At 39.9% G+C, this 26,610-nt stretch overlaps 3 protein-coding genes across 4 annotated transcripts in view; 1 reads left to right on the top strand and 2 right to left on the bottom strand.

Moving 5' to 3' along the window:
- Window positions 1-899: 899 nt before the first annotated feature.
- On the bottom strand, window positions 900-14,994 carry mst1 (macrophage stimulating 1). Its single transcript, XM_031757547.2, has 18 exons — window positions 14,690-14,994; window positions 14,084-14,228; window positions 11,596-11,711; window positions 11,401-11,515; window positions 10,434-10,570; window positions 9,964-10,084; window positions 9,707-9,825; window positions 8,207-8,381; window positions 7,614-7,744; window positions 6,648-6,750; window positions 6,168-6,304; window positions 6,029-6,061; window positions 5,819-5,945; window positions 5,660-5,737; window positions 3,976-4,122; window positions 3,760-3,866; window positions 3,354-3,493; window positions 900-2,634 (listed from the first exon to the last, which is right to left on the bottom strand). Exons 1-18 carry the CDS (start codon window positions 14,736-14,738, stop codon window positions 2,473-2,475), a joined length of 2,142 nt encoding a protein of 713 aa, XP_031613407.1. The 5' UTR covers window positions 14,739-14,994; the 3' UTR covers window positions 900-2,472.
- A 174-nt stretch (window positions 14,995-15,168) lies between these two features.
- abhd14b (abhydrolase domain containing 14B) lies at window positions 15,169-20,798 on the top strand. Its single transcript, XM_031757548.2, has 4 exons — window positions 15,169-15,320; window positions 16,796-17,010; window positions 17,878-18,119; window positions 19,795-20,798. The coding sequence occupies exons 2-4, from the start codon at window positions 16,797-16,799 to the stop codon at window positions 19,972-19,974; spliced, it is 636 nt and encodes a 211-aa protein (XP_031613408.1). The 5' UTR covers window positions 15,169-15,320; window position 16,796; the 3' UTR covers window positions 19,975-20,798.
- A 766-nt stretch (window positions 20,799-21,564) lies between these two features.
- cacna2d2a (calcium channel, voltage-dependent, alpha 2/delta subunit 2a) overlaps window positions 21,565-26,610 on the bottom strand; it is a 169,823-nt gene continuing 164,777 nt past the window's right edge. For both annotated transcript variants that reach the window (XM_039612357.1, XM_039612358.1), the window contains one exon: window positions 21,565-25,569. In XM_039612357.1, the coding sequence (XP_039468291.1) occupies window positions 25,447-25,569 (123 nt within the window). In that variant the 3' untranslated portion in view covers window positions 21,565-25,446. The remainder of the gene's footprint in view (window positions 25,570-26,610) is intronic.

Raw genomic sequence — 26,610 nt, 5'->3', positions numbered from 1 at the left:
TCCCCAAAGAAGGGAGGAAAAGGTTCAGTTTGTTTCAGCAGAACAGAGTGGTGAGAGCAGACTGTCTGCACTGTTTCAAGCAAAAAGTTTCACTCTCTGTCCCTCTGTTATCTCCCCACCTACAGTGCTAAGAGATGTTAACTGTGTCATAAAGGAATAAAACATCAAATGGAGTTTCAGAAGAACAAAGTTTGCTCAGCAGCACTATCATATACATTTTCTTTAGGGGAAAATGTAACCCCGGCTCTGCTCATTTCAAAAACTGTGCTACATGCAAAGAGCATTTGAAGTCATCAGCAGAAAAACTTATAGAGCACGCAAAAAGTTGCGATTAGATGCAATCTTTGGATTTTGTATTCAAGTACTTTTAACAAGTGTAGCCCAGCTATTTTAAAAAAAATTATAGAACTGTTTATTTTTAAATAATAATAATAATGAAATAATAATGGAGCATTTTTAGATTAAAAGCTCCCTTTCTGTGTGGATTTCTGCTTTACATGCTGCCTGAGTGCAGTTGGAAAAAAAATCCTAAAAATAATATATTTTCAAGATGTAACTTTTTGAGTTTACACAAACTGATAAAAATGGAAATGTTTGAACCACCGCAGTGAATACACATTCCAGGGGCAGCTGCTGCTGCCACTGGACCGCTCACGGAGTCATGTCAGGTGAACACGTTGGCGTGCGACCAAAATATAAAGCTTTAAGTTAAAAAAGATGAAGCACGGAGATTAGTTTGGGTGGTTTGCAGTGTCACTTTCATCATGTAATTAATACATTCTTAAACTGAACATCTTGTGAAACCAGATTAAAAAAAAATTCCAAACAAATGTAGCCTATATGTCTCAGGTTATTACCATAAAATGCACAAAAGCAAAATAAAGAAGAAAACATCTGCATTTTTTTTTTCATGGCAGCATTTATTACAAATTTCAGTCGGGTTTCCCAGCAGCTTTTGTCAACAGTTACTAAGAACTGGTAGTCATATACAAATTTTCATTAGTCATCTACTATAAATATTACTAAATGAAAGTGAACAGGATGACTCTGAAATCACAACCGCCAGTCTGCTGTTTCCAAACACTGTATAGAACAGGAGCATAACTGGCCATCATCAGTTAGACAGGAACGCGGTCTAAGCTTTTCTCTTATCGGGTTCTATTTCTGCAAACAAATATAAACATAAATCTTGGGATTATCTGAGATGAAGAAAAGTTTAAGTTTTACTGAGAAAGACACAGAAAGATAGAATGGGGGAGAAGGTAGAGGTAGGGGGAGGAGATGGTGGTGGTGGTGGTGGGGGTCGCGAGAGAGAAATTATGCGTGTGTGTGTGTCAATGTATGAGAGAGTTCACTGGCCTTCCGCGGCGTGTGGTGTCTGAGATTCGGTTGGACTCTGATCTTGAGGTTTATTTAAGCTGAATTCCGTGGGCTCATCAGGACCGCGTTACAAAAATCCTCCTATAGAACTAGAAAGAATGTGCAGCGCATACAGTTCTGCATAAGGCACAAAGGCATGTCTTTAGAGGTGGGGGCAGGCATCAAAAGACAGGGAGAGGAGGGATTTCTTTAGAGGCTGGGGGCAAAGAAGGTATTTCGGAGTTCCATTCATTGCCAGGGAGAGCAGGGGAGGCGTACAGTTTTGCAATAAAGGGTGCATTTCCAGGGGATGTTAGGAACTCCGAAACTGTGCCGTAAACCTCCGCACCCCTGCTCTAACTGGAAGTTAATTAGGGACGATATTTTCCTCTGACCCCTCGGGGGCTACATTTGATTTGATCCGTTTGAAAGCTTTTAAATCTTTTTAGAAGTTGGTGCAAAAACGGGTAAAATTAGGAGCCCTTTAAGCCCTGTTTGTGGTGCATAAACATGACAAAAAAAGGTTAAAAAAAAGAAAGAAAAAGTAGTTGTGAGCAGATAAACATTTATCAGGGTAAAGGCGAATAAAGACTGGAGAAGTAGTGGTAATAAAAATGAAAAATCTCATCAAAGAAAAACTTTGAGAAGCAGCTCACATTTTTATGATGAACCTTTTCCGCATGGCTTTTTATTTTGCATGTCAGCGTGTGTGATTATTGAGTTCTTATTATTTTGGCATATGTGTTGGTTTCTGGCTGCCAGCAGCAAAAAAACAAAAAAAAAACAAAAAAACTGGATTCTGATCCACCTAATGTTAGTTACTGCGACTGAAAGGATTCATTAAATCATGCAGACGTAATGCAGACATAACAGAAGAAATCCCGAAAGATGCATTACTACAAAACGTTTTTTTCATGATATAGTAATGTAATAGTAATACAAGTCATATAACACATTCTAATTATAAATCTGGATTTGTGTTAGGGATAGATTTTACTGACAAAAAGGCATCTGAGAAGAGGAAAAGTGTACATGTTCAGCGCAATAAGAGGTCTCGCAAGTTTTGATAATACTCAGAATAATCAGTTCTGCGTTTGACGGCGCTCTCTCTTTCTAAGCCATCTCCATGACTTTCTTTATCCAGTCCACGTACATAGACACGCGGATAAAGATGTTGGGCTGCCCCGGGTGTCCACAGCGCCTCATGGGGATGATCACCCCCTCGAGTACCCAACAGTCCCTGTTCTGACACGCCAGAGGTCCGCCGTAGTCTCGCTGCAGACACACAGGAACAACACTCCGGGGTCATTATTTGTCTCTGTTATGACTGACTGTCACTGCTGAGGTTAGAAACATCTTGCAGTCACATCTTGTCCAGTTCACTTCCATTATCCAACTGGTGACTGTGTTTGATTTATAGGAACATATAAATAACTGTATGCGCTTTGCTTAAAGTAACTTTCATTATCAAACAGTTTTCCCAACCATCAGTATTTGAAGCGTTAAGTCCTAACATGTTACGCCGTTATTTTGTGGCACTTAAGGAACATAGTTTTGACACTTTGGGAAGATACTTGTGTTCACTTTCTTGCTGGGGGTTTCAAGTATCTGCACTTTTAACACAAAGCTAGACAAGCAGTTGGTTAGCTTAGCTTAACACAAACAGCGGCGGAAACAGCTGGTGGAACCAGCTGGATCGGCTCTGCCCAAAGGTAATGAAATCCACCTACCAGGACCTTATAAACTCACAGCTTAAGAGAACATTTAAACAGTGTCTCTTAAACTCACAGTTTAAGCACATACTTTCCCATTTTTAAACATCAAACTATTCTATTAATTTTTACAGCTATTAATACCAAAGATGGTCAGTACTGTGGTTCTGTTATGACTTGGTTAAGAAATATACCACTTCAAGCAGGGGACCTTGCATTTCTCCTGTAACATCACAGCGGCAAAGTTTTGAAATGGTCCACCATTTTTACGCAGATACCTACCTCGCACGCACCTACTCCAGCTTGGAAGGCGTTTGTGCACATCTCATTTTCACGAACACGACCTCTGAAGTATTTGTTGCACTCCTTGTTACTAATAACAGACATGTGGGCCACATTGAGGACAGCCTCATTACCAGTCCCTTGAAAAAGATTAAGAAGAAGGAATTAGTTAGCAGCTAATGTATTTAGAGGCACGGTGAAACGAAAAGGAAGTTGGACAGATGTTGAAAGATTTTGAAAATAGCAGTGCCATCTGTTGCTCAGTAGCCTGGATAGCCCTCATTTAGAAGCAACATTACTTCAAGGGCAGAAACAAGATGCTCGTTCTAAGGAAGACACCTTTTATTAATTATTCGAAGTAGAAGGGTACTGCATGAAGTCGGCACTTCCGAAGGATTATACTTGCCTCTTGTCTCGCCCCATCCTGCAATTTCACACCTCGTCCCCTCGCTTACAATGTAGCGCTCAGGAGGGAGGCAAATCTGAGAGACACGCTCATTAAATACGGCTGGGCTACAGAAAGAAAGGGAGGAGGAAAAAGAGTCAGGAGGACTTTTAGGTATATGTCTGTGTACATATGCATGCATGTGTGTGCGTGCTGGTGGGACCTGACAGTACACACTATTCCAGTTGTAGCATGACCAGTTGAGACTCAGAAGGTCCGCAAACAATCTTAGTGAGCGGGATGGTTTGCACACCGGGTTCTCCTTCTTGAGGATCACGAAACAGCGTTCCCATCATGGCTGAATATCCAGGCAGGTCAACGTAGCTATGCACACATACAGACAATTAAGCACTATCAATATATATTAAAGCATTTTTGAGTTTGGAAAGTTTGGAAATATATTTATTTACTTTCCTGATGAGATTTAAATGAACGGCTTTTTCTCGATCATACGTGGATGGTAAATCTGAAGCTTTGAAGACTGTAAACTGAGAAACTGAGAACTGAGAAATTTCGACATGTCTTAGAAATATCTAAAGTCTAACAGTAAGTCAGACCTATTAGAGATTTAATTTAAATTTCACACTTTTATATGCACTCACCAACCACTTTATTAGGTAGTAATTAGGTTCCTAAAACTGGGTTAGGACCCCTTCTGCCTTCACCAAATTCAGAGGTGCTCTATTGGATTAAGGTCTGGCGACTGTGGAGGGCATTTGAGTAGACTGAACTCACAGTCATGTTTAAGAAACCAGTTTGATCAGAAGATGGACGTCGTCAGCAACAACATTCAGGTAAGCTGTGGCGCTTAAATAATGTTCAGTTGGTATTAAGAGGCCCAGAGTGTGCCAAGAAAAGATCTCCTATACCGTTACATACCACCACCAGCCTGAACCGTTGATACAAAGCAGGATGGATTCAAGCTTTCATGTTGTTTACTCCAAATTCTGACCCTACTATCTGAGTGTCACTGCAGAAATTGAGACTCAGCAGACCAGGCAACATTTTTCCAATCTTCTGTTGTCCGGTTAGGGGGAGCCCATATCAATTGTAGCCTCAGTTTCCTGTTCTTAGCTCACAGGAGTGGCACCCAGTGTGGTCTGTTGCTGCTGCTGCTGTGTGTCTGCTGCATACCTTGGTTGTTGTAACAAGTGATTATTTGAGTTACTGTTGTCTTTCTATTAGCGCAAAATATTCTGTCCATTCTCCTCTGATCTCAGGCATCAACAAGGTACTTTCACCCAGACAAATGCTCACTAGTTTCTCTTTTTCACACTATTCTCTTTCAACCCTAGAGATGATTTTAAAGGAAATTCCCTGTAGATCTGTTGTTTCTGAAATACTCAGACCAGTTTGTTTCACACCAACAACCACTTAAATCACCTTTCAGTTTTAACCTTAGCAGGTCATCTTAACATGTCCATGTGTAAATGTATTAAACTACTGCCATGCAATTGGCTGAATGAATATTTGTGTCATGAGCAGTTGAACAGGTGAACGCTGCCAATGCTCTCTTTACTGCTCTAATAATTTGCATTAATGTTTTGCAATGATCCCAGTCTTCTTCATGCTCTTGTGCTACTTTAAACACACAAACAGCAAAAAAAAAATCTCTGGTCTTTTGTCATTGTTGTTCTCTCTGCAGTATTTTATACAAGTAAGAAAACCTCTGCATCTGGTTTAAACCAGTACAGACAAGCAGCACGCTGAAATGCTAACGTGGAGTTGTTTTTATTGTGACTGGACATACAACTGGAATCAGTTTTCTCATCTAACGCTTATTAAGAATAAACATTTGCAAAAAGGCCAAAAACTTTAGATGTGTGAAATCAGAGAGCACTTTTAAAAGAACCAGACTTACCAGGAGGAGAAACACTGTTTGGTGCTGATCACCCATCTAGCATTAACCAGGGATCCTCCACAGAAGTGGTTTCCTTTTCTGCACACACACAGGTCAGAGGTTACATCCAGCATAACAGAAAGCCTTTTACTATAACTGTTAATCAGCTGTTAGACTCACCTGTCTCTCAGGCTCACCGTCCAAGGTGAGTTCCCAGGAATCCCATTCATTATACGCAGTATGGGACTCGTATTGGATAGTAGGGCCCGGTCTTCTCTCTTTCCACACTCACTAAACTCCACTTTTTCTGTGATCACAAAAAGGCGACTCAATACTGTAAAACATATTTTGCAGAGGTTTGACATATATTTGAAAGCCTGCTCAACTAACCTATTGGTTCAGTGATAGACACTTTCTCCCCAGCTGTGTAAAAACACCAACAGATTGAATGTTAAACCCAAACTCTGGATGAACCATCACCACACAGCCCGATAAAGTGCTACAAGAGACAGGTAGAAAAGATCTGTACCGCACTGTTTGATGGCACAGTAGTCAAACTCTGTTTTGTGGTCTGTGGTGTAGCACCAGGGTCCGTGATGGTCACCATCTGGGTTGCGACAATAGTTTTCTGTCAGATTGGCATCTGGATGCGTTCTTGGGTTTATCCTGGAAGATCACACACAGATCTCGTAAAATATAAAAGCATGCTAAAAATGCTGAAAACATGACAGGCCTTCTGTTTGTAACAATATTATTCTTTTTTTTCTTACTCAAGACACTTTTACCAACTATTATGTTACACACCACCTTAATAAAATATAAAGTACAGAGCCTATTTTTTAATAGTACATTTTCTAATGTATTCATCGGTTTGAACAGAAAACAAAACCCGCTCGATGTTAGTATGAAGTGCAGATACAGTTTCAATATAAAGCCAATTAGTGGTCATAGTCATACATGTGCATAAAATAAATCCTCTGCTGTTTAATAACTTAAACGTTTATCTTACTTTGTCCTGTGAGGCGTGTTAACGTTCCATTTCTGGCAGGTTATGCCCTTACGAGTTTTACGCACAGTGCCTCTGTAGTTTCTTCCGTTTTCCTGGTAACAGTCTGGAAAGAAGACGAAAGACTTCATCATCATGGCAACGGCCATTACTAAGTATGGCAGACTGTCAGATAAGCATAATGGGACAGAACAACTCTGTCTTCATGTAGAATCAAAGCTACATTTGAGGTGAAGTCTTCCAATTTTTCTGGGCATTACAAAGTTTCTATTTCTGCAGATTATAATAATGGTGTACAGATAAATATTTATTTATTTAACAGAGAAAGAAATTTTCAACATGGTAGTTTTATTTAGAATGCATAAATCATTTCTTTTAGCACACGATAATTAAATTATTAAAGGGAAAAAAATGAATTACATATTATGAGCCCCTGAAAACTGACCCTTTTTTTGAGCCATAGCACAAACCGCTGCTGTGCAATGGTGTGATTTAACTTTTATATTACAAGCTTTGAGCTTTATAAAGTTAATTTCACTGAAGGCCTGTGGAGAGAGAACTGAAGACCAAGGTGAATAATAATCCTGCCCCTAGTAGTTTTTGTTTTTTGAGAAATAATTTCGTTGTTTTGTTTCAGAGTAAAATAATGTAAGCATCCAAAATTTTCTCTTTGCTGCTTTTTAAAAAAAAAATTAATTTGCATAGGAGGGCTAATAATTCTGTCCTCATCTATAGTTAAATGTTCAAACTGAGAAAAAGAAAAAAAGAAACGATTTCTGGCAACTCGTCAGATATTCCAGGGTTTTGGGGCTCTCGCTGGAGGGGTCTTCATCACATTGATATTACAGCCCTGCACGTCCTCATATGAATATTCATACAGTCGTTGCATCGTAAGGTCATCTTTATTCATTAATGCCAACAGGAGCCTGTTCACTGGATTCATATTAAAATGGAGAAGAAGGCTAATACCCTCAGCTTCTATGTCGTCTGCACAGCGTTTGATTTGCAAGCAGAGCGCAGTCCTCATCGCTGGGACAGATGTGAAGCACCAGGGAGCCTCCGACCCATCTGGGTTACGACAGTAGTTCTCCTCCAAACCCCTGGATGACATGTAACACAGATTCAGCTCATCATTGATGCATTAAATTACTGGTCACTGACACACTGTGCCGGGTTAGTGTAGAGACACGCTGAAATAACTAAGTTCTTGTCCCCCCAGCCTTGTAACGTCTACTGAAAATGAATGAATGAAATGCCGCTAATCACTACTGGCATGATGAGCGATCACAGCATCACAAAGAAGTTTAATATTCATTTCACATGCATGCTGCCACTCTGAGAGCGATCTGCTTTTAATGGGGAATTACTGACTATCCATCATCTGCTGTCAACTGTCAGCAGAGAAATAAGATGCAAGAAATCTCACTGCAGTGACGTTTTGACATTAATATTCATGTGCAATGCAGCGAGAGCACTATCAAACTAACAAGCTGTGACAACAAACAAATTTTTTTTAAAAAGACTAAATGACAAGGTTAACCTTAACGGCGATCAACACTTACTTGCACTCATATATGTTTGGGTAGAAGGGGTGCTCATGGGGTTGCTGGGAATCCCACCGCTGGCAGGGGATGCCTGACGTCGTCTCGTTGACTTTCCCGCGGTAATCCTCCCCACGCCCACGGAAACAGTTGGTGGTGAAGCTGGAGCGCTGGCGCTTCTCCACGTGAACTTCAGCTGGAGAGAAGGAACAGGTTAAAGATGACAAAAACATAAACAAAATGCAGGAGAAAACGAAAGTTTGTTGGAATAATCTCATGAGATAAAAGAACAACGTGATCTCAGTTTTTTATGAATCACCTTTAGGGATCAAATGATGCTGATTTACAGCGGCAGAGAGAAACTACGAGGAGGATCAGATAAACACAGATATAAAGGAGGAGAATAATTACCTAACGAAACAGGATAAAAATCATGAGAAAACTAAGAATGCGAAAGTCACAGTGAAAACGCAAGAAGCTCAGGAAAACACTGCGGTTTTTAGGTGCGTGGAGAATAATAACATGTTACATAATACTAACCACACCACAGGATGGCACTGTTTTATCATGATCTTCTCTTGTGTCAATGATTCTCATTGGAAATCCCCAGGTTACACAACTTCTGTTGAAATTTTTGGGAGAACACTAATGCCCTGTTTATTTGATTTGTTCTGCTGGTTGTTCCCGTTCTCTCTTTGTCCTTGAGTGTATAAAAAAAATTACACGTGGCCATCATCTACCTGCTTTAGAATTAAAATTATTTTTTAAAGTATGGGCCTGTATGTCATGAATGTAATTAAAAAAAATACAAATAAAACAAACAAACAAGCAAAAAAAACTCTTAGCTATTCATAGGCAAGAGTTACAAAGACCTACAAAAATACACTGGGATTAAAAGCAGTACAAAAAGTCATAGAAAAAAAAAAAAGGGGGTATAAAACTACAACTATTACTACTACAACTGAAGCCACTATATCTGGCAAACACAGCCTATTATACATGGCTTAAATCGATGAAAAAACACTTTTTTAATTGATTCGTTTAAAGAGAATCATCGTCTGCCCTGAAATGTCTCACATTTCTGAACGCAATTTGTACAAACACAGAAAAGGTGATTTTTCTAGATTTAATTACAGCAACTTAATGAGACTCTCTAATCCCACTGTGTCTCAGAGTACTACAGGAATCAATTTGGCTTCCTCTTTCTTGCCTGAGGGACCCACTGACAAGAACAGAACAAACAAATAAGCCACAAGTTTAATCCAGTAAATTTATACAGTGATACAAAACATTACAGTAACATCTAGTAATGATCTTACTCACTGTATAAGACAGCAATTCATTTCTCAGTTGATTAATTAATAATTTTGCCTATAAGCAAGCAAAAGATACTGAATTCTGGAGAAGATGGAAATGATGGAGACTTTTTTGCTTTTCTTTTTTCTCTCTCTAAAAAAGTAAAAGTAAAGACTCCACTGTAGGAGTTTGTCCAGTAAAGTTCCAATAAATGCAAGCTCTTACTACATCGGCTGATGTCACAGTTTTCCCTTTCCACCTCAGGGTCAGTGGTGTAACACCAAGGCACCGGAGAGGCATCAGGGTTACGGCAGTAGTTATCATCTAAACTCTTATCCGGGTACCTGAAAAATACACATAGGCAGGTTTTTATCACCTGGAAATGGAAAAAAGAAATATTTTAAATAGTGCAGATGCAACAGCAAAATATGCCGTGCAATGCCGACTCATGTGCAACCAAAACAGTAGTAATGAGTGCATACTTTTCAGGTTGGTAGATGTGTTGGTGAGGGTACTGCTGGTCCCATCTTTGACACTCTCTGCCATTCACAGTGTGGTCAACCTGGCCCCTGTAGTCCTCTCCATTACACGTGATGCACACCTCTGCAAGCAGAATGACTCACAAAGTGAAAGATGCTTGAAGTAAAGAGAAACAAACATACAGAAAGCCCCACTCTTTTTTTAACAGCTTCTATAATTGCTGAATAATTTTCTTAAAGCACATTTAAAGAATGAAACTTGAAGCTATTCATGAGGCAACTGGAAACACAGTAACTATTGTACGTGCATGCTGTCAGCAGGTAAGCCAAAAACGAGTAACAAGTTTTCCAGTTCCACCAAAGTGCTAATTACGAGACATTTGGAGGAAATAAAGCTTACATAAAGCTTTACAAATCTCACATGTTTGCAGTTTAGATAAGCAGGATAATGTGTGGTAATGTATAGGATGTACCATCTTTGCACTGGGGAATGTTGCAGCTTTCATAGCGTCGCTCCGGGTCGGTGGTGTAACACCACGGACCGATCCGATCCCCATCCGGATTCCTGCAGTAGTTCAGCTCCAGACCATTGGTAGCTGTAGGAGTCCACCTGAGAAAAAAAAAAGAATTTTTCAGTCAGTCATACACTTTGGTACAACTGGTCGTTTAAAATAAAACAAATAATGCAGTTGAAGTGACAACTCCCTAATCTGGGAGTGTCAACTTCTAGTGTGGATGAATAATATAGAAACTGCAGCTGTTATTAACCCCAAGGGAATTGATTCAGACAACTATGACAGAAAGTGACTGGGTTCATTCTTAAACACTTACAGATGTATTAATGGATTTTTACAAGCTGAAGAGTACACATATCTGACATAAATTTGTTTTGGTTATCACATGTAAATCTGCTATCATTTGCACACCTGTACGCCTCTTTCACGGTGGTGTAGTTAGAGAACTGCTGGCCACCTGATGGCTATTACTCAGATATTCATCACGATTTAATCACTGTCAGGTACAGAGAAAAGATCTGGCTCCTTACTTTGCTCTGAAGACTGCTTATGATATTTTGCTTATCACAGTTTTTTTGAAGAAAACAGGCACCCACACTGGTGGAAATAAGGCTTAAAAACAGTGAAATTTACAGATAACACAACAGTGAGAAGGATACGAGCAGTAATGCACTCTGGCTTTCTGCCTTCAGTCTGGCTTTAAGGGAAATGAAAGACACAGTTATTCAGGAAAGTTTCTTCAACTGTTTGGTTGTTGTCGTGAATTTCCCACCTCTGCACCTCTCTCCCACAATTGGAAAATTATTATAAATAGAGCTGCGCTGTTGTTGACCTTTGAACTGAAAGTGAAATGCAGCACTTTATCTTCACAGTGTTTTTTTCCAGTACAATGGGGACAGATGAATCATCTGAAGATGCAACTCACCTGTGATCGTGAGGAAATTTGGACCACCACTGTTGGCAGGTGAGCCCGCTTCTTGTGGTGGACACTTTGCCTCGATAGTCTTCTCCTTTACCCACAATGCACTTCCTTACATAGACTGCATAAAAAAAAGCAATCAGTGGTTACAGTATCGATGGGAAGCTCTGATCTCTGTGATATCACCGATGTGAGTCTTACCCTTCTTCTCATAAAGATCACAGTTCACGTTTCTCTTCACTTCTGCATTGGTGCCATCGCCCACCCAGGGCAGATGTTTACAGGTGACAACTGGACGAGTCTCATAGTTGAAAGCTCTGTTGATGAGAAATATTTTCATGTCAAAGCTCTTTACTTTCAGAGGATAAACTTAATGTCTACAAAGTGTTTTTAAATTAATCAGTGAACATTTTAAAGTTATTTTTAAGAATATTATGTTCAACATTTAACAGACAGTATAATGAAAGCCCGACTGATATACTGGCAGGGATGACATGTCAGCTGATTGCCGATATATCAGTGTCAGCATTATTAAATAAATGCCGTCTTAACTAGACCCTGATTGGTAAAGATACAGATTTTAATATTGATATCGATACCAATATTTAATTATTTACAACTATTCTGATATATTGGTTGATGATTTTTTTTTTTCAGGGACACAATTCACTGTTTGTTGTGTTTCTGGTGCTCCAAACATGTGTTGCAGACAGGAAAGTTCATATGGAGAAACTATGAAACAGCAACATGATGTGTTTGAAGGGTGTTTCTCCCATTTCTTCTTCTTTCTTTTAAATTTATTGGCATTTATAAATGTCGATGTTGCTGGCAATTACCTAATATCAGTAGATAGTAATGGCCCGCCATTATTTTCTACTATTCTATTCTTAAGATGGCAAAACTCTGGGGAAAGAAGCTGCAATGACAATGTTGATAGTCCAGACCTATACTTTTAGCCTTTTTGAATAAGGACTCATTCTGTGGTGGAAAGCCTCACACCATCTAGCCTTTCACTAATAAATATCTGCAAGGCTAGTCATTCATTCCAGGGTGGAATGGTTGTGCAGCATACGTCTTTAATGACTTTAAAAAACAAGAATTGGGTGCACAGGTTTTAATTGACTTTAGATTTTCTCAAAGCGAGTTCATTAATATTTGGTTGAATGTCCCTTAGCAAGTTGCACCTCAACCAGATGCTTTTGGTTTCCATCAACATGTTTCTTGCACAATTCTGGCTGAATATTTGACCACTCTGCTTGGTAGAACTGGTAGAGCTCCTTCAGAATGGTTGGTTTATTTCTTGGCACGGAGCCGGCTTTTAAGCATAGTCCACAAATTTTTATCGTCCAGAAGATCAGGGCTTGGTTGTGGAGAAACATTCCAGAAGTTTAATGTTAGCCTGCTTTATCCGTTCCAAACCAGTTTTGATGCGAGTTTGTCCTGCTGGTAGTTTCAATCATCTAGTTGCTAATTTGAGCTGAAGAATTTGGAGGTACTCTGCCTTTTTCATTATTCCATCCACTTTTTGCAATGTGTCAGTTGTACCGGCAGCAAGTATGAGGATGATACTAGCAGCACCATGCTTCACAGTTGGTGCGGTGCTCTTAGGTTTGAAAGCCTCACCTTCTCCTCTTTGTCATTGTAGCCAAACAGCTAAATTTCTGTATCACCTTACCATAAAACTTTACTTCAAAAGGCATTTGGCTTGTCTGTATGGAAAGCTGCACATTTCAGTCAGCATGAAAGCGTCAGTTTTGAAACAGGGGCTTCTTTCTTGGTTGACAATCTTTCAGTCCATGGCGATATAACTGTGAACGGTGAGTCAGGTGTTCTTGGTGGTCCCTGGGTTGCGTCTGAACATCCTAACTAATTTCCTTTCATCTAAGGATAAGAGTTTAGGTATTGTTCTGGACCTTAGTAAAATTGTGACACATCAGAAAAGCTTGTACTTATGTACAATTGTTTAAACTGATGATCTTAGAATCTGTAGTGTTTTGGCTCCATTAAGCTTCTGGAACGGACTTTCCAAAGCCTTGATGTTAACTCTACTGAAAATGTGTGCACTATGCTTACTCAGAATCAGAATCAGAGTACTTTAATAATCCCTAAGGAAATCAAAAGCCTTGGCCGTACCAAGAAGTCAACTAAGTTAAATGAACTCCAACATTTATGCCAAGAACAGTGGTCAAATATCAACCCAGAATTATGCCAGAAGCCTGTTTTTTTTTTAAAGATTTTTTTTTTGGCCTTTTATCCTTTATTGGATAGAGGCAGGAAAGCAAGGAGAGGGCTGTGGGACTCGAACCTGGGCCTACTTCTCTGCAGTCATACGGGATATGGTCACCTGCTAACCCACTGAGCTAAACCAGCGCCCAGAAGGCTGTTGATGGCAAAAAAACCCCCAAAAAAGCCCCTGATTTGTGCAGCTTGCGAAGTTGCACTTCAATCAGAAGCACTCTCCATTGACTAACTATTAACGGGGGTGTATACTTTTGACCCTGTGTGAATTAGAGAAAATTCAAAGTATATCGAAATTTTTTTCACCCAATTCCAAATTCCCAAAGTGACAATGACATCCATATCTATTATGAGAATATGTAAACTTTTAAGTTCTTGGCCAATTTATGAGCAAAGTCTGGTGGTCCTTTTGCAAACCGTAATCTTTAAGTAGTTTAAGCGTGTTGTTTACCTGCAGTCCAGTGACTGTGAGCAGCGTGTGGCACAGTCCTCAAGGTTCAGGCCTGGTAAAATCTGCACTCGAGCAGAGTTCCAGGAGGTAGGAACGAGCTCTCGGCCCTCCGAGCGCTGGAAGTCATTCAGAGGACTGCGGTACCCTGTTCATGTATAACAAAACCACAAACATAATGCTTACAGACTGATGTGGGGACCATGCAGTATCTGCATCTGTTTAGTCCTGGTTTTAACTGGAGAGCAGTGGCACCACATGGAATATTTGGGCAGGAGCCTGGACACATATAACCTTTGGACCAACGCTCTGCTGCTGGTTTGAGACAGCAGATGTCTAGAAAAGGTTTGAACAGCAACACAGTTACACAACTGGTAACTCAAACTAGCTCCCATTAACACAGATACATACATACATTAATGAAATGATAAAATCCATCACATACTAATATTGGTGCTGTCAAAATGAAAATAACTGTCTTTTAAAATAGTTTATTTCTTTTGAAAGTGCTCAGTCTGTAAATAGGCCTCGTGATCTTTAACCAAATAGATTTAAACAACCAAAAATAATGAAAGTAGTCAGAATAACTAAGAAATTAATCAAACTTACCAGTGACCACTCCGACAGTCAGGAGAATGCACTGCAGAAACTCTTTCATTGTTTGAATCGGTGGAAGATAAAACTATTATAATCACGTTATGGGGGTCAAAATGAGATCTCTGCTCTAAAATCTCCTCTCTTTGATGCCTTCGGGTGGTCAACTTCAAACAGCGACCAGCTCGACCTGACAGGCAGAAAAATACCCCCAAAAGCTCAGCACGATGTTAAACATCCACACAGAAAGTCTAAATCACGACCACCCACACGCCAGCGTCGCGCCTTTGCTCAAACAGTGGCCCTAATCCCCAAAACACAGCCGATCAATACATGTATTAATCATTAATGAGGAGTGGCACATCGGTCCATGTTCATGAACCTTCTTCATGCCCCTCAGATATATAAATATTTGCATCAGCATTACGCTCAATATCCTGAAAAAAAGGAAAACTTGTGATTTTTTTTCTGCCACAATGAACGCAATTCTCGCCACAAACGCTAGACGTCAGTAGGGCGATTTCCAAAGGTTTTTTCTCTTTCTGTTGTTTTCCGGGAGATAAACTGAAGCTGAACTGCAGCTGGTTCAAGAACCTGTCTGACTTTCTCTGTTTTGCACCTTTAATCATCAGGGATTCACAGTCGGGTAAGAAAAGGGAAGGAGGGGGTTGTTATTCTGTCGCCACGTGTGTTTTGAATGATGAGCAAAAAGCACCTAGATAGGCGAGTTCGATGTAAAATAAAAATGATCTAATCTGGACTTTGATCCGACTTGTTTAACCTGTCAGCTGCGCACACACTTCTGTCTGCTGATTATACGTCCGTGGAATATCCGATTAAGTCCACGCTGATCTTTGAAAGCACGGGGATCGTGGACAAACTCACAGCAATAAAACGGTGGACTATAAGTACTTAGTAAGCGTGGAGCAGTAAACCTGTTATCGGACTTTCTGATTCACGGTCAGTGGATTAAAAAGGGGTGGAGCGATGAGTAATTGGCCTTTGTTGCCACACTCAAACGGAAATGTAACATATAACATAACATGAAGAGGCAACATAACCACATTTGTAGGCATGTGATGCAGTTATAGGCAGTTATGTCTTTCATTAAAACATAGTATATAAAATGTACATGCATGTGACTGTTAAAAATGCCTGTTATGAAGTGTTTAAAGTAAAAAATACAGCAAAGTTTTTTAAAAAAAACATTGATTTTATAGTATTTCAAATTAGTTTTATTATATTTTCAGTTAAATAATCACCATATTTATTAACAGAGAGGGGAAAAATATTGCACTGCTGTGCAAAAGTCGTGGTCTTCTATATTTTGGTTGAAAAATGTGGGAAAAGGTGCAGCGATTTACTGAAACATGTGAAAACATACAAAGAAATATAGGATATAAGCCAAAAACAGAGTTTGTACAATTCTAATTGGCCATACTAATATTTAGTATGACCACCTTTATTAATCAGCACAGCCTGAACTCTGTAAGCCAAGCTTTCTTGTAAAACAGTCTATTAATAGTTCTCCAGGCTTCTTTAATGACATTCAAAGCTTTTCTTTGGATGTCGGTCGGCTTTTGTTCTGTTCTCTCTCGATCGTGATGATCTCACACTGCTTCGATAATGTTGAAGTCTGAGCTCTGCGGAGACCAATTCATGACTGATGGTGTTATCAGATATGCTTTTACCAGACTGACAGTGTGTTTGGGATCATTATTGTGCTGAAAAATGTTACATAAAGTTACATGACGTTTATCTTTCTGTGCTTGCACTTTGTAAGGAAAACAAAGCAAATGAAGTTACGTCATTGCATTTTTAGTTTTTTGCACTGTGTACACCCATTATGGTTGGGAATTTTATTTTTTAGCATCTCCACAAGAATTTCTCTCTCTCCAAAGAAATATGGTCCTCTCTTGGTGTGATCTTTAATTCTGTCCTCAGACACAGAGCCAGTTGTACAGCCAAGAGAAGAGCTTCACAGAAACTGGCGGCATAGAAGATGGTTGAGTTTTCCACCTGAAGGAACTAATATTGTTAAAGAAAAGGAAAAATGGGAGGTATAACAGTGTGGAAAACCATGTGAGATAACTGCTTTCTCTTTCCTCTGTTGTTGTTCAGGATGGCAGCTGTTAAAATGACGGAGGGTACAGTGCAGGTGGAGAGCTGCAACGCGCCACTGTTCTACAGACAAAGCCAACCTGTGACAGGAGAAGCAAAAGTGTCGGTTCTGCTTCTTCACGGCATACGTTTCTCTTCAGAAAACTGGCTCAGCATCGGCACCCTGGAGACTCTGGCCAAAGCAGGTTGCCGTGCGGTCGCCATCGACCTGCCAGGTGCGTTTGTCAGAGAACAAACACCATCTCCTTCCGTCACTCGGCTTTTAACTGAAAAGTCAGCATGACCAATGAAGCGCAGCGAGGCAACAGGCTGCCACCGGCACATAAAGAGCTCCTAAAAGTCTCAGAGTCAAACTTTTGGCTCTTCGCTGTTTTGAATGCTCGCAAATAGTAAATTGGGCTTGGACTATTGACAGGGCCACACAATTGGGTATTACTATGCTAACCCTTCCTAAAATGAAAAACACACATATTAATTAAATATCAGCTAACATATATGAGTTATAACTTGTTTTAATTTTTTGTTTGGAATTTATTCCTTAAAAATCACAGTGATGATGTAGAAGTCTCAGAAACTGTTTCTTGACTTTCTTATTGTTGTTTATATTCTAAACTTTTTTGAGAACTTTTTTTAAAGTATACCATTCTGGGTCCCCATAACACGAAATCAGCACAGCTAGCTGTGTCCTATCGTTTTCATATTTCCATAGGTGAAACTTTAAGTTTTTGCATTATATTTATGGAGATGTATTTGCAGTTGGCATCAGGACTTTGGCTTTGTTTGGAAAGTCTAATGTGCATTGGGGGTTCAAATTTGAAGGTTTTTAATGCACTGAAATCCCTCCATGAGTCATCGTTACAGCCAGTGTTCTGCTTGTTTTTAGAATCTGATATTTTTGACTCATGCTTTGACAGCCTCTGGTAATCATCTGGCAGGCAGTCTACAGTTTATATAGATCATTGAGGCAGCTAGGTGAAAAAGAAAATGTTTGCCTTGGGGCCAGTAATTAGGTTAATAAGTCAGTGTCCATCAACAAACCTTGCTGCTCTCCTCCTCTTCTCATGCCTCCCCTCTGTCCACAGAACTTGGTCAGTCTAAATCAGCCAAAGCACCAGTGGCAGTGGGAACACCTGCCCCTGCAGGTTTCCTCAAAGAGGTGTGTGAGCAGCTGAATCTAACCCCGGTGGTGGTGATCAGCCCGTCCCTCAGCGGGATGTATTCCCTGCCCTTCCTCCTCGAGCACCAGGCTCTGGTGCGAGCCTACATCCCTGTCGCTCCCATCTGTACGGACAAATTCACAGCGGAGCAGTACCAGAGTGTAAAGGTAGAGAGTCTGTGTGTGAGGATATGCCTCTGCTTGATATTCCTTTGTAGGTTCCTCTCCTGCAAAAGTTTTTTTTTCTCTTTTTTGGTATAGTATATGCACTGTCATTTCCTTTTTTAAAGGATAACTTGAGCAGCTGTGAATATCATCCAATTTTCCAACTCTTCTTTTTGACTTCACCTGCACAGATGCCACTGGCTTTCATCCAGCTCAGAAATTTCTTAATGGCAAATCAATTGTAGGCACATTAGCCTGAAAAGTGATTTGTCTAATTTACTTATTTAGAACAAGCACTTACCTTAACAAAATTTGCAATTGCCACACAGAAAATCAGGTTTTGTCAGGTCACTAGGTCGTCCCTGCTCACCTTTATATACAGTTTGAATGCAGAAGTTGTACATTCTTTATTATTTTAATCTGAACAATATTCTAAAGACTCAGCTCACACATTAAAGTCTCAGCAATTATAATGCAGCAAGAAGATTGTCACAGTTTTTCTGTATAATGAGTGTTTTTAGTTTTAAAGGATGTTTTGCAGAGAATACTTTCGGATATCACATTTAATCTTTTATTAAGTGTTTTAAAAGGCACTGAGTTGGTTTTATAAATAACAGTTAAACAGCTAACGGGGAATGTTAAGGGACCAAGCACAGGCAAACTGATCAAAAAACAAGTTTTACTTTACAAGAAAAATACTAAAGATTTTAAGAAAAAAAAAAAATCAGATAAATGAAATTTAGCTATTTTAAAAAGAAAATGGGCCTTTAGAAGAGGTCAATTAAACAAAACACTAATCAAAACATAAGTGCTTAAGAAATTACAAAGAAGCTGGTCAACCCACAGTAGGGAGCAGAGCAAATCATTAAAAACCCAAAGGGTCTCTGCGCTCGATACAAAGAACCTGCCCTCTCTGTCCCTTTTGTGACAGGTTGTTACAGGCCTCTGTATTTGTAGCTCCACTTTCAGCAATCTCTTAGCAAACGAAGAGAGATCGGAGCAGCAGAGTAACTCAAAAGATGGACAACAGAGTAGTAAATGCAACTTGCTGATGACAAAAAAGCATAAAACAAACATTTATTTATTTAACTAAAATAACTAAACCGGAGTAACTGCATTCATGTGTATTTCTGCAATGAGGGTTAGGAACTTTAATGCAGTGAAGATGTGGGAAACGATAAGGTTGTATTCACCAGTTCTTCAGGTTTTCTGATGAAGTAATCTGATCGTTGTTTTGCACCAACTTTTTTCAAAAACTGGTACAAAAATAACTGCTTTTTATAGCCTTTTACTTGTAATGGAGTTTGTTCATATTGCTGTATTTTTTTTAATAAGATGAGAGATCTGAATGTCTCTTCTCAGGCTGGAAAAACTAAGACTGTAGTTTTTCTCACTTTTATTTACTTTAATAATTCTTATTGACTACTAGACACATAAATCTGTTACACCTAAAATCTTTTAGTCTTAGCTTTTCACAAGACCAGTTTTGATTTCCTTCTTTCCTTTTCTTTTTCAGCTTGAGGTGAAATTTAGGACATCTGCAAAATCCCTTTAGCTATGGGTTTGAATTTAAAAACAAACAAAAGACAGACAGATTTTAAAATGCGAGAAAAAGAACAGCGGAAATCACTGTGCAAAAGGATCTTTTTGTCATTATGGTTGTGTTTTTTGTGTCCAGGTCCCATCGCTGATCGTTTACGGTGACCAGGACCATCAGCTCGGGGAGGTGTCGCTCCGTAACCTGAGCAATCTGGCCAATCACAAAGTGGTGGTGATGAAGGGAGCAGGCCACCCCTGTTACCTGGACGACCCAGACACTTGGCACAAAGCTCTTACAGACTTCCTTAACACGCTGTGAAGCTCTTTGCTGTGCATTAGCGGCGCGATCGCCAAGAATGCGGTCACGCAAAAGCAAACACATTAATCACTCGTGAAGAATTGAACTCACGTATTCCAAATGCTTAACCTGATTTGTATGTTTTGGTAACGTCTGCAAATCGGGCCTTTTCTAATGATGACAGCAGATGAACTTTTCCTTAAAAGGTTTAAGCCTGAAGCTTTTTGAGAAATATTGTTTCTTAAATGAGAAAACCTGATGTCAGTCTTGAATCTGTACACTAAACACAAAGCTCAAGTCTGCAGCCGACTACTGAACCCAGGCGTGTAGGATAACGACACGTGGATCTCCCAGATCACTGAACAGCGTCCATTATTTCCACTCTGGAAACTTTGTTTCCTGTTTCGTTGTCGTAAAATATTTAGTTTGAGTAATTTTGGTTTAATTTAGGTGACTGAACTGTAGCTTCAGTCACCTAAATTAAACCAAAATTACTCAAAATTACTCAAACTAAATATTTCACTAACATCATATAAAATGACCATGGTTGTTTTAGTGTTTGTTGCGTGCACACAAAACTGCAAGAGTCTTCCAACGGGCACCTGGTCAAGGCTGCGAAGCAGTTGGAAACACTTTGAGAAGCATTTCTACAAATGGGCAAGATAGAAATGTGTCAAACATGTGCCGCTTTTATGTCACAGTGTTTCTGTCCTAATGCAGTTTATCTGACTTTGCAGTAATCATTACAGAACTGCCTGAAAACAGCACAAACGATGCCTTAAATCTGCCAAAGACCATTTTTCTGTGTAACTGAACCCAAGTTTTAATAAAAGAATGACACTTTAGTGTTTACGTACAGTACTTTATGCCTCAGACACTGAAGCAGTCAGAAGGGAGCATGTTAAGAACATGGAAATGTTTGTGATGTGTCTAAATGGCACAAACAGAATAATAAAGTTCAAAGAGAGCAGGCTGCAGGTCACTTTCATGTCTCTGCACCATGTTACGTTAGCCAAATGCTACCTGCTATAAATTAAACTCACACACACACCAGGGTTGTATTGATCGTCTCATCCCAGCGTTAGAAGTGAATATTTTTAATGAAACATCATTATGATTATTATATATTTGCTTGATTCTGGACAGACTGTGTGTTTTCTATTTAACTGAGGAGTTAAAGTAGGGAACACCAAACTGATTTTACATCACGGGCCACAGACAGCTTCGACTTCAAGTGGGTCAGCCCAGTGAAAGTACATGAGAAACATGTAAAATTACAGAAAAAGTTCTGGTAGTTCATTAACCAGCTTGCCCTGTAATTATAAAATGTTAATTAATTCACAGAAAATGTTTTTTCTTTTTTAACTGTTTCTATTGGTAGATTGTGGAAAAGCGCGAACTTTTCTGTCATTTAATTGTTTATCTATTACTTAATGACTTTAAAATAGTATGAATAGCAATGTGGTGGTGTCTTTATCAAGAGGAAAATCTGTAAAACCTACACAAAAACAGTTAAAAATCTACGCACTCTTTCACATTTTCTAGCCAGATTGGAATTTTTACCGGGGAATTTTTCCACCCCCCCCCAAAACAAAACACCACACAATAAAATGAAGTGAAAAATATGAACATTATTTAATAACTGATTCTCTGTAATAAACAATTTGAAAATATTTTACAAGGAGTCACAGACACAATATTTTACAAATTTTGCCCTCTTCTTTTTTGTTTTCTTCTTCTTTTTTTTAAGCTTCATCTGTACAAAAGAATGGAGCGACGACATGGACTAGTGCCCAGAAAAGAAGGAGCTAAATCTTCCACACATACAAACATTCACACTCACACACGTACGAGGAAGAAAAGAAAAACAAAAAAAAAGAGAAAACATTTTGACATCAGATCTCAAACTTATCAACAGTGCTGTATTCCTATATTTTTTTAAACTTCACTGAAAGTTTGACTGAATTTACTCTTTTTTTTCTCTCTAAATTGTTGCTGTTATTTTTTTCACACACGTGTCAAACATGGTCACATAGCACCAGACTACAGACTACAGAATCACATACACACGTGTCTTTCCCACATAGACGCACCAACACAAAGGGTTGCAGCGAGGGTCGGTGGAGGGGAAGGGAGACGCTTTGTGAAAACCCGCATTAATCTACTGTAGGGTGATGTTTTAAAGCTGACCCCTCCCTCTCGTCCCCCAAGCTGGTCCAATTATCTATTTATGTTCCCTTTTTTTTTTGGCAAAATTAAATTTGTCAAACCACAGAAATCAGACGTGTGTGTCCCTTCGGAAGCTATTTTCCATCAGGATGCACACACAGACGTCACTAGATGTCTCTCCCACGACCTTCTGTTTACCGGGCTCGTGATGCTCTGTGGAGACCCACTCCCTGAGCTTGCCTCTGACATCCCGTCCGCTCACGAAAAAAATAAATAAAATAAAATAAAAACACCTGGAAGGTGACGTCCTTGGCTTACTTCTTCCTGGTGTTTGACATCTCCCAGCGGGGGATGAGTCAGTGTCATTACATGGTTGCTTATAGGTGTGTGTGCATAATGTCTGAGTGCAGGTGCACAGAGTGTATTTAGTTTGGGAGTGAGATTGTGTGCACACACAGTCAGGAAAAAGAGTAAGTTGCAGGGGGTACATTTCCACAGGCACGTGTAGCGTTCATTTACAGACAGTGGAAATAGAGAAATACAGACAGAATAGTGGCACAGGACAGAGACAAACAGATGGCAGAAAAGTGAAACTGCATCCAGCATCAGATAGTAACGGGCCACATTGGAAATGCTCATTCGGATTTTCATTGTCTTTAACAGTATGAATTTTCTTTTCCAGAGCTGAGCTGCAGTTACTGTGCCAGCAACATTTGTCACATCAAATAGTACCTACGACTGTACAGAGTGTCTAGTTAAGCTTCAAACTGTCGAGTGAATCATCCCACCTGAGCAATACTACGGCAAGTCTTGGGTGGGGTGTGAACATCGAAGGTCAGAGGCTTTTTTTTTCCTTTTTCTTTTTTTTTTTTTAATTTTAAAAACTTCCACCCACTTTCAAGCATTTAATCAAACAGGCATCGATCGATAACTAATCATTCCGAGACGTAAAAATATAAAATTAGAGCTCACTATATTTACTGCATAACACCAAGAAAAAAAAAGCCCAGGGGAGTGAAATATTTCAGGATCGATTTGTGTGTGAGAAAGAGGGTTACGTGGGGGTATCGGAGCTCCATACGTGTAACACTAAGGCATTTAGCGAGGTTTTGAAACAGAAAACACTGATGAACTACACATTCTTTCTGCCTCCTCTGCCCCCGTATATTAATATTTAAGCAGTCAACATGGATCTCCTTTTGTTTTCATAAAATCACCCCTTTTTTCTCCACAGCAACACTGGATTTTTTTTTGTCTGTCGCAACACGCCGAGGAAACAGTTACACGAGCACAACTGCCATCCCCCGAGCACTCCACGACTCATTTAAAAAGACATTCCCTTTGAGGGTTTTTAAACTAACGCGCATACATCCACACACAAACACATACGATTCAGGCAGAACTATAGCAGTCAGGTGGCCCTAAAAGAAAGGAAAAGAAAACAACACAAAAAAAGCTCTATGGCCAGTTAAGTCGCTGTATACTGATAGTGTAGCTCTATACATGGCTTTGTAAAGGAACGGTATAGTAACTCCATATGATGACAGTCAGGTGGCATTGGAGGAGTACAGCAACAACAGCCAAGAGGGGAAAATACATTAAGCCGAGCCAGTCAGTTCGATGGCTCTGTGTAAAGCTATTTCTTTAGCCAACAGATTCAGTCTTAGGCTCCTGTAGTGTCCAAAGCCTCAAAGACGGCTGCTTTATAAAGGTACTATACAGTAGCTCTACTCTTATACAGCCGATGCGTTCCAAAACAAAGTGCATCAAGGCACTATGAAACAGAGCGGCTCCTAAACATGGGAGTCTAAAATGACTTTTCACACATGATCAAATGACGAACTGCGATGGATTACAACCACACTACTTACTGCACATGATCACCATATTTAGTGGCCTCTTCTGCACTTTTGTTGGAAATGTTGATAAGCCCCTATCCCCCAGCAGCGAATGGTTTTGAAGTTTGAACAGCATCAGTCAAAGGTAATACAAGCACACACCAAAAGAAAAATGATTAGCACCCCCCACCCAAGCACAGACAAGGAAGAAAGGAAGGGAAAAAAAACTGGAACTACTATGGCGGGGAGATGTGAGTGTGTTTGCTGTGTGACAAAAGTAAAGCACGAATACAAATCGCGGTTAGGAGCGTTAGTCGAGGTTGTTGGAGAAGCCTCATGAGGAGTGGCAGAAGTGAGCTTTTTCATCAGAGGGTGCAGAGATTTTTTTTTCTCCCTTTAAACATCAGTCCAAACCCGAGGTCAGCGTGGTCAATTAATCGTAAAGGAGAATACTACACAACAAGTTCCTGCAGCAACCGAACACTGATTCATATTTTACAATAAAAGCCAGATAGCACTAACCTCAAATAGTAAGTATGAGGAAAAATACTTCAAGAAAATCAGATTACCAATGTGTAATTACATTAATCCCCAGTGGATGTCTTTTAAAAGCATTAATCTGTAATTATGAGTCAGCATTCAGCTGCCGAGTGTCTCCTCTTCCTCTCGAGCTTTATCCTAAATCTAAATCCATTTCCTCTTCGTGTTTTGGCTATAAAAATAAGACCACACGAAAGTATATCTCATTTTGGCAAGTAGATATAGCGCATAAACTAATTCATGTCTTTTTAACACTTAACTTCCTTTTCATGTTAAAACCTAAATATACTGTATGTTTAGAATACTCATCACTTCAGCAGTTTATACGTGACATTTTGTATACTTAACAGTTCTTTTATTTTTCTGCTATTTTTCTTCTATGGTGGCTATTACTGGCTGAATGGTCCACAGCCTCTTACAAGAGGCAAATGACAGAGCGATGAGACTCTGAGATGGAGGAAAGGAGGAGGAGGAGGAGTCCTGCTGTCCCTCTGACAGACAGAGGTGAAGGTGGACACGCAACCTCATTTCTCCAGTCTGTGGTGGGAGGTCTGTGACGAGGAGATCGGCCTGTCCTTTTCACCCTCCCTTGTCTGGATGGAGAAGGTGGTGGGATGGTTGTAGGCTTGACGGGGTGGTTGGGTGGCTTGATATCTCTTTTCTGACATTGCCTCTGATGATCCAAGTGGTCCAGCACCACCCTAGCTCATCTTGCAGATGAAGGTGAGGACGCAAATGTCTCTCTGTTTTCACAAAGCAACACAGACCAAAGCAAGCTGGGTAGCGCAGCGCTCAGGGCTTCCAACTCGCCGTGATGGGAAGTCCCATAATTACCTATGACTATACCAAGGGGGAGGGCGAAGGGGCTAGGAGGTGGATGCGGGGGGCTTAGGATGGGATAGAAGCTAAGGAGAGTGAAAAGGAGGATAAGTGCAGGAAAATGAAATTAATGTAGTAGGGAGAGAACGTGAGGACTGACAGCTGGATAAAGCAGAAGCAGCTGAATGAGCAGTAAAGTGTAGAGGGATGGGCGGAAGGAGTGACCTCGCCCGCAGTCCGACGTGTTCTCCTGCAAAACCACAGAAATGAAGCTGGAGTTATAAACCGAGTTTATATGAAAGTTCTTCCTTGGTATCTTACCATCAAATAAACACTTACATTTAATAATCCCTATCTGGTAACACTTTTAACTTAACTTCTACCTGCATCAAGCTCTATATTGCCAACAGAGTCTGAACAAAGTAATTTTCATTCAGTGGTGTGAAAATGTAATTGCCCCCTTCCTGAGTTCTTAGTGTTGTTGAAGTGTTTTTGTATTTGCCACAGTTCATCAAACAAATTTTTGTATTACACAAAAACAATTTTATTAAATGAAGATTTGATTTATTAAGGGATAAAGGCTATCCATACCTACCTCGCCTGATGTGAAAAAGTAATTTCCTCCCTAAACCTAATAACTGGTTGTGCCACCTTTGGCAGCAAGAACTGCAATCGAGCGTTTGCGGTAACTGACAATGAGCCTTTCATATTGCTGTGGAAGAATTTTGTCTTGCTCTTCTTTGCAGAATTGTTGTAATTCAATCACTTTGGAGGGTTTTGAGCAGAGGTGGACTTGCTGCTGTATTTCTAATCATTACCCTGCTGCATAACCCACGTGTGTTTTAACTTCAGGGCATGAACAGATGGCCAGACATTCTCCTTCAACATGGTTTCACCGATTATGACAAGACTGTTGGTCAAACATGGTGGTGGTAGTGTCATAAAATGCTGTGTTAGTTTAATGACAAATATAACAGGATTCTAAAAAGTTCAGGCTTTGTCTTGTCAGTCCACACAATATTTTCCCAAAAGTCTCGGGGGATCATCAAGATGTTTATTGGCAAACGTGAGATGAGCCCAGTCTCTTTCCAATTGTTGAATCATGAACTCTGACCTTAACTGAGATAACTGAGGCCTGCAGTTCTTTACATGTTGTTCTGGGTTCTTTTGTGAACTCCTGGATGAGTCATCAAAGTACCCTTGGAGTAATTTTGGTAGGGTGGCCACTCCTGGGTAGGGTGTGTGTGTGTGTGTGTGTGTGTGTGTGTGTGTGTGTGTGTGTGTGTGTGTG

Source organism: Oreochromis aureus, linkage group 5 (assembly GCF_013358895.1).
Source record: "Oreochromis aureus strain Israel breed Guangdong linkage group 5, ZZ_aureus, whole genome shotgun sequence".
Taxonomy (NCBI): Eukaryota; Metazoa; Chordata; class Actinopteri; order Cichliformes; family Cichlidae; genus Oreochromis; species Oreochromis aureus.
This window is presented reverse-complemented; position numbering and strand designations above follow the sequence as displayed.

Excerpts from the sequence above, each read along its gene's own strand:
- mst1 (XM_031757547.2), bottom strand. The coding sequence starts at position 14,738 with ATGAAAGAGTTTCTGCAGTGCATTCTCCTGACTGTCGGAGTGGTCACT. Across the intron at positions 10,571-11,400 it reads AAATTTCCTCACGATCACAG|GTGGACTCCTACAGCTACCA; the intron begins GTGAGTTGCATC and ends TTTTTTTCTCAG. Across the intron at positions 7,745-8,206 it reads CCAAACATATATGAGTGCAA|GGGTTTGGAGGAGAACTACT; the intron begins GTAAGTGTTGAT and ends CATGTCATCCAG.
- abhd14b (XM_031757548.2), top strand. The coding sequence starts at position 16,797 with ATGGCAGCTGTTAAAATGACGGAGGGTACAGTGCAGGTGGAGAGCTGC. Across the intron at positions 17,011-17,877 it reads GGTCGCCATCGACCTGCCAG|AACTTGGTCAGTCTAAATCA; the intron begins GTGCGTTTGTCA and ends CTCTGTCCACAG. Across the intron at positions 18,120-19,794 it reads AGCAGTACCAGAGTGTAAAG|GTCCCATCGCTGATCGTTTA; the intron begins GTAGAGAGTCTG and ends TTTTGTGTCCAG.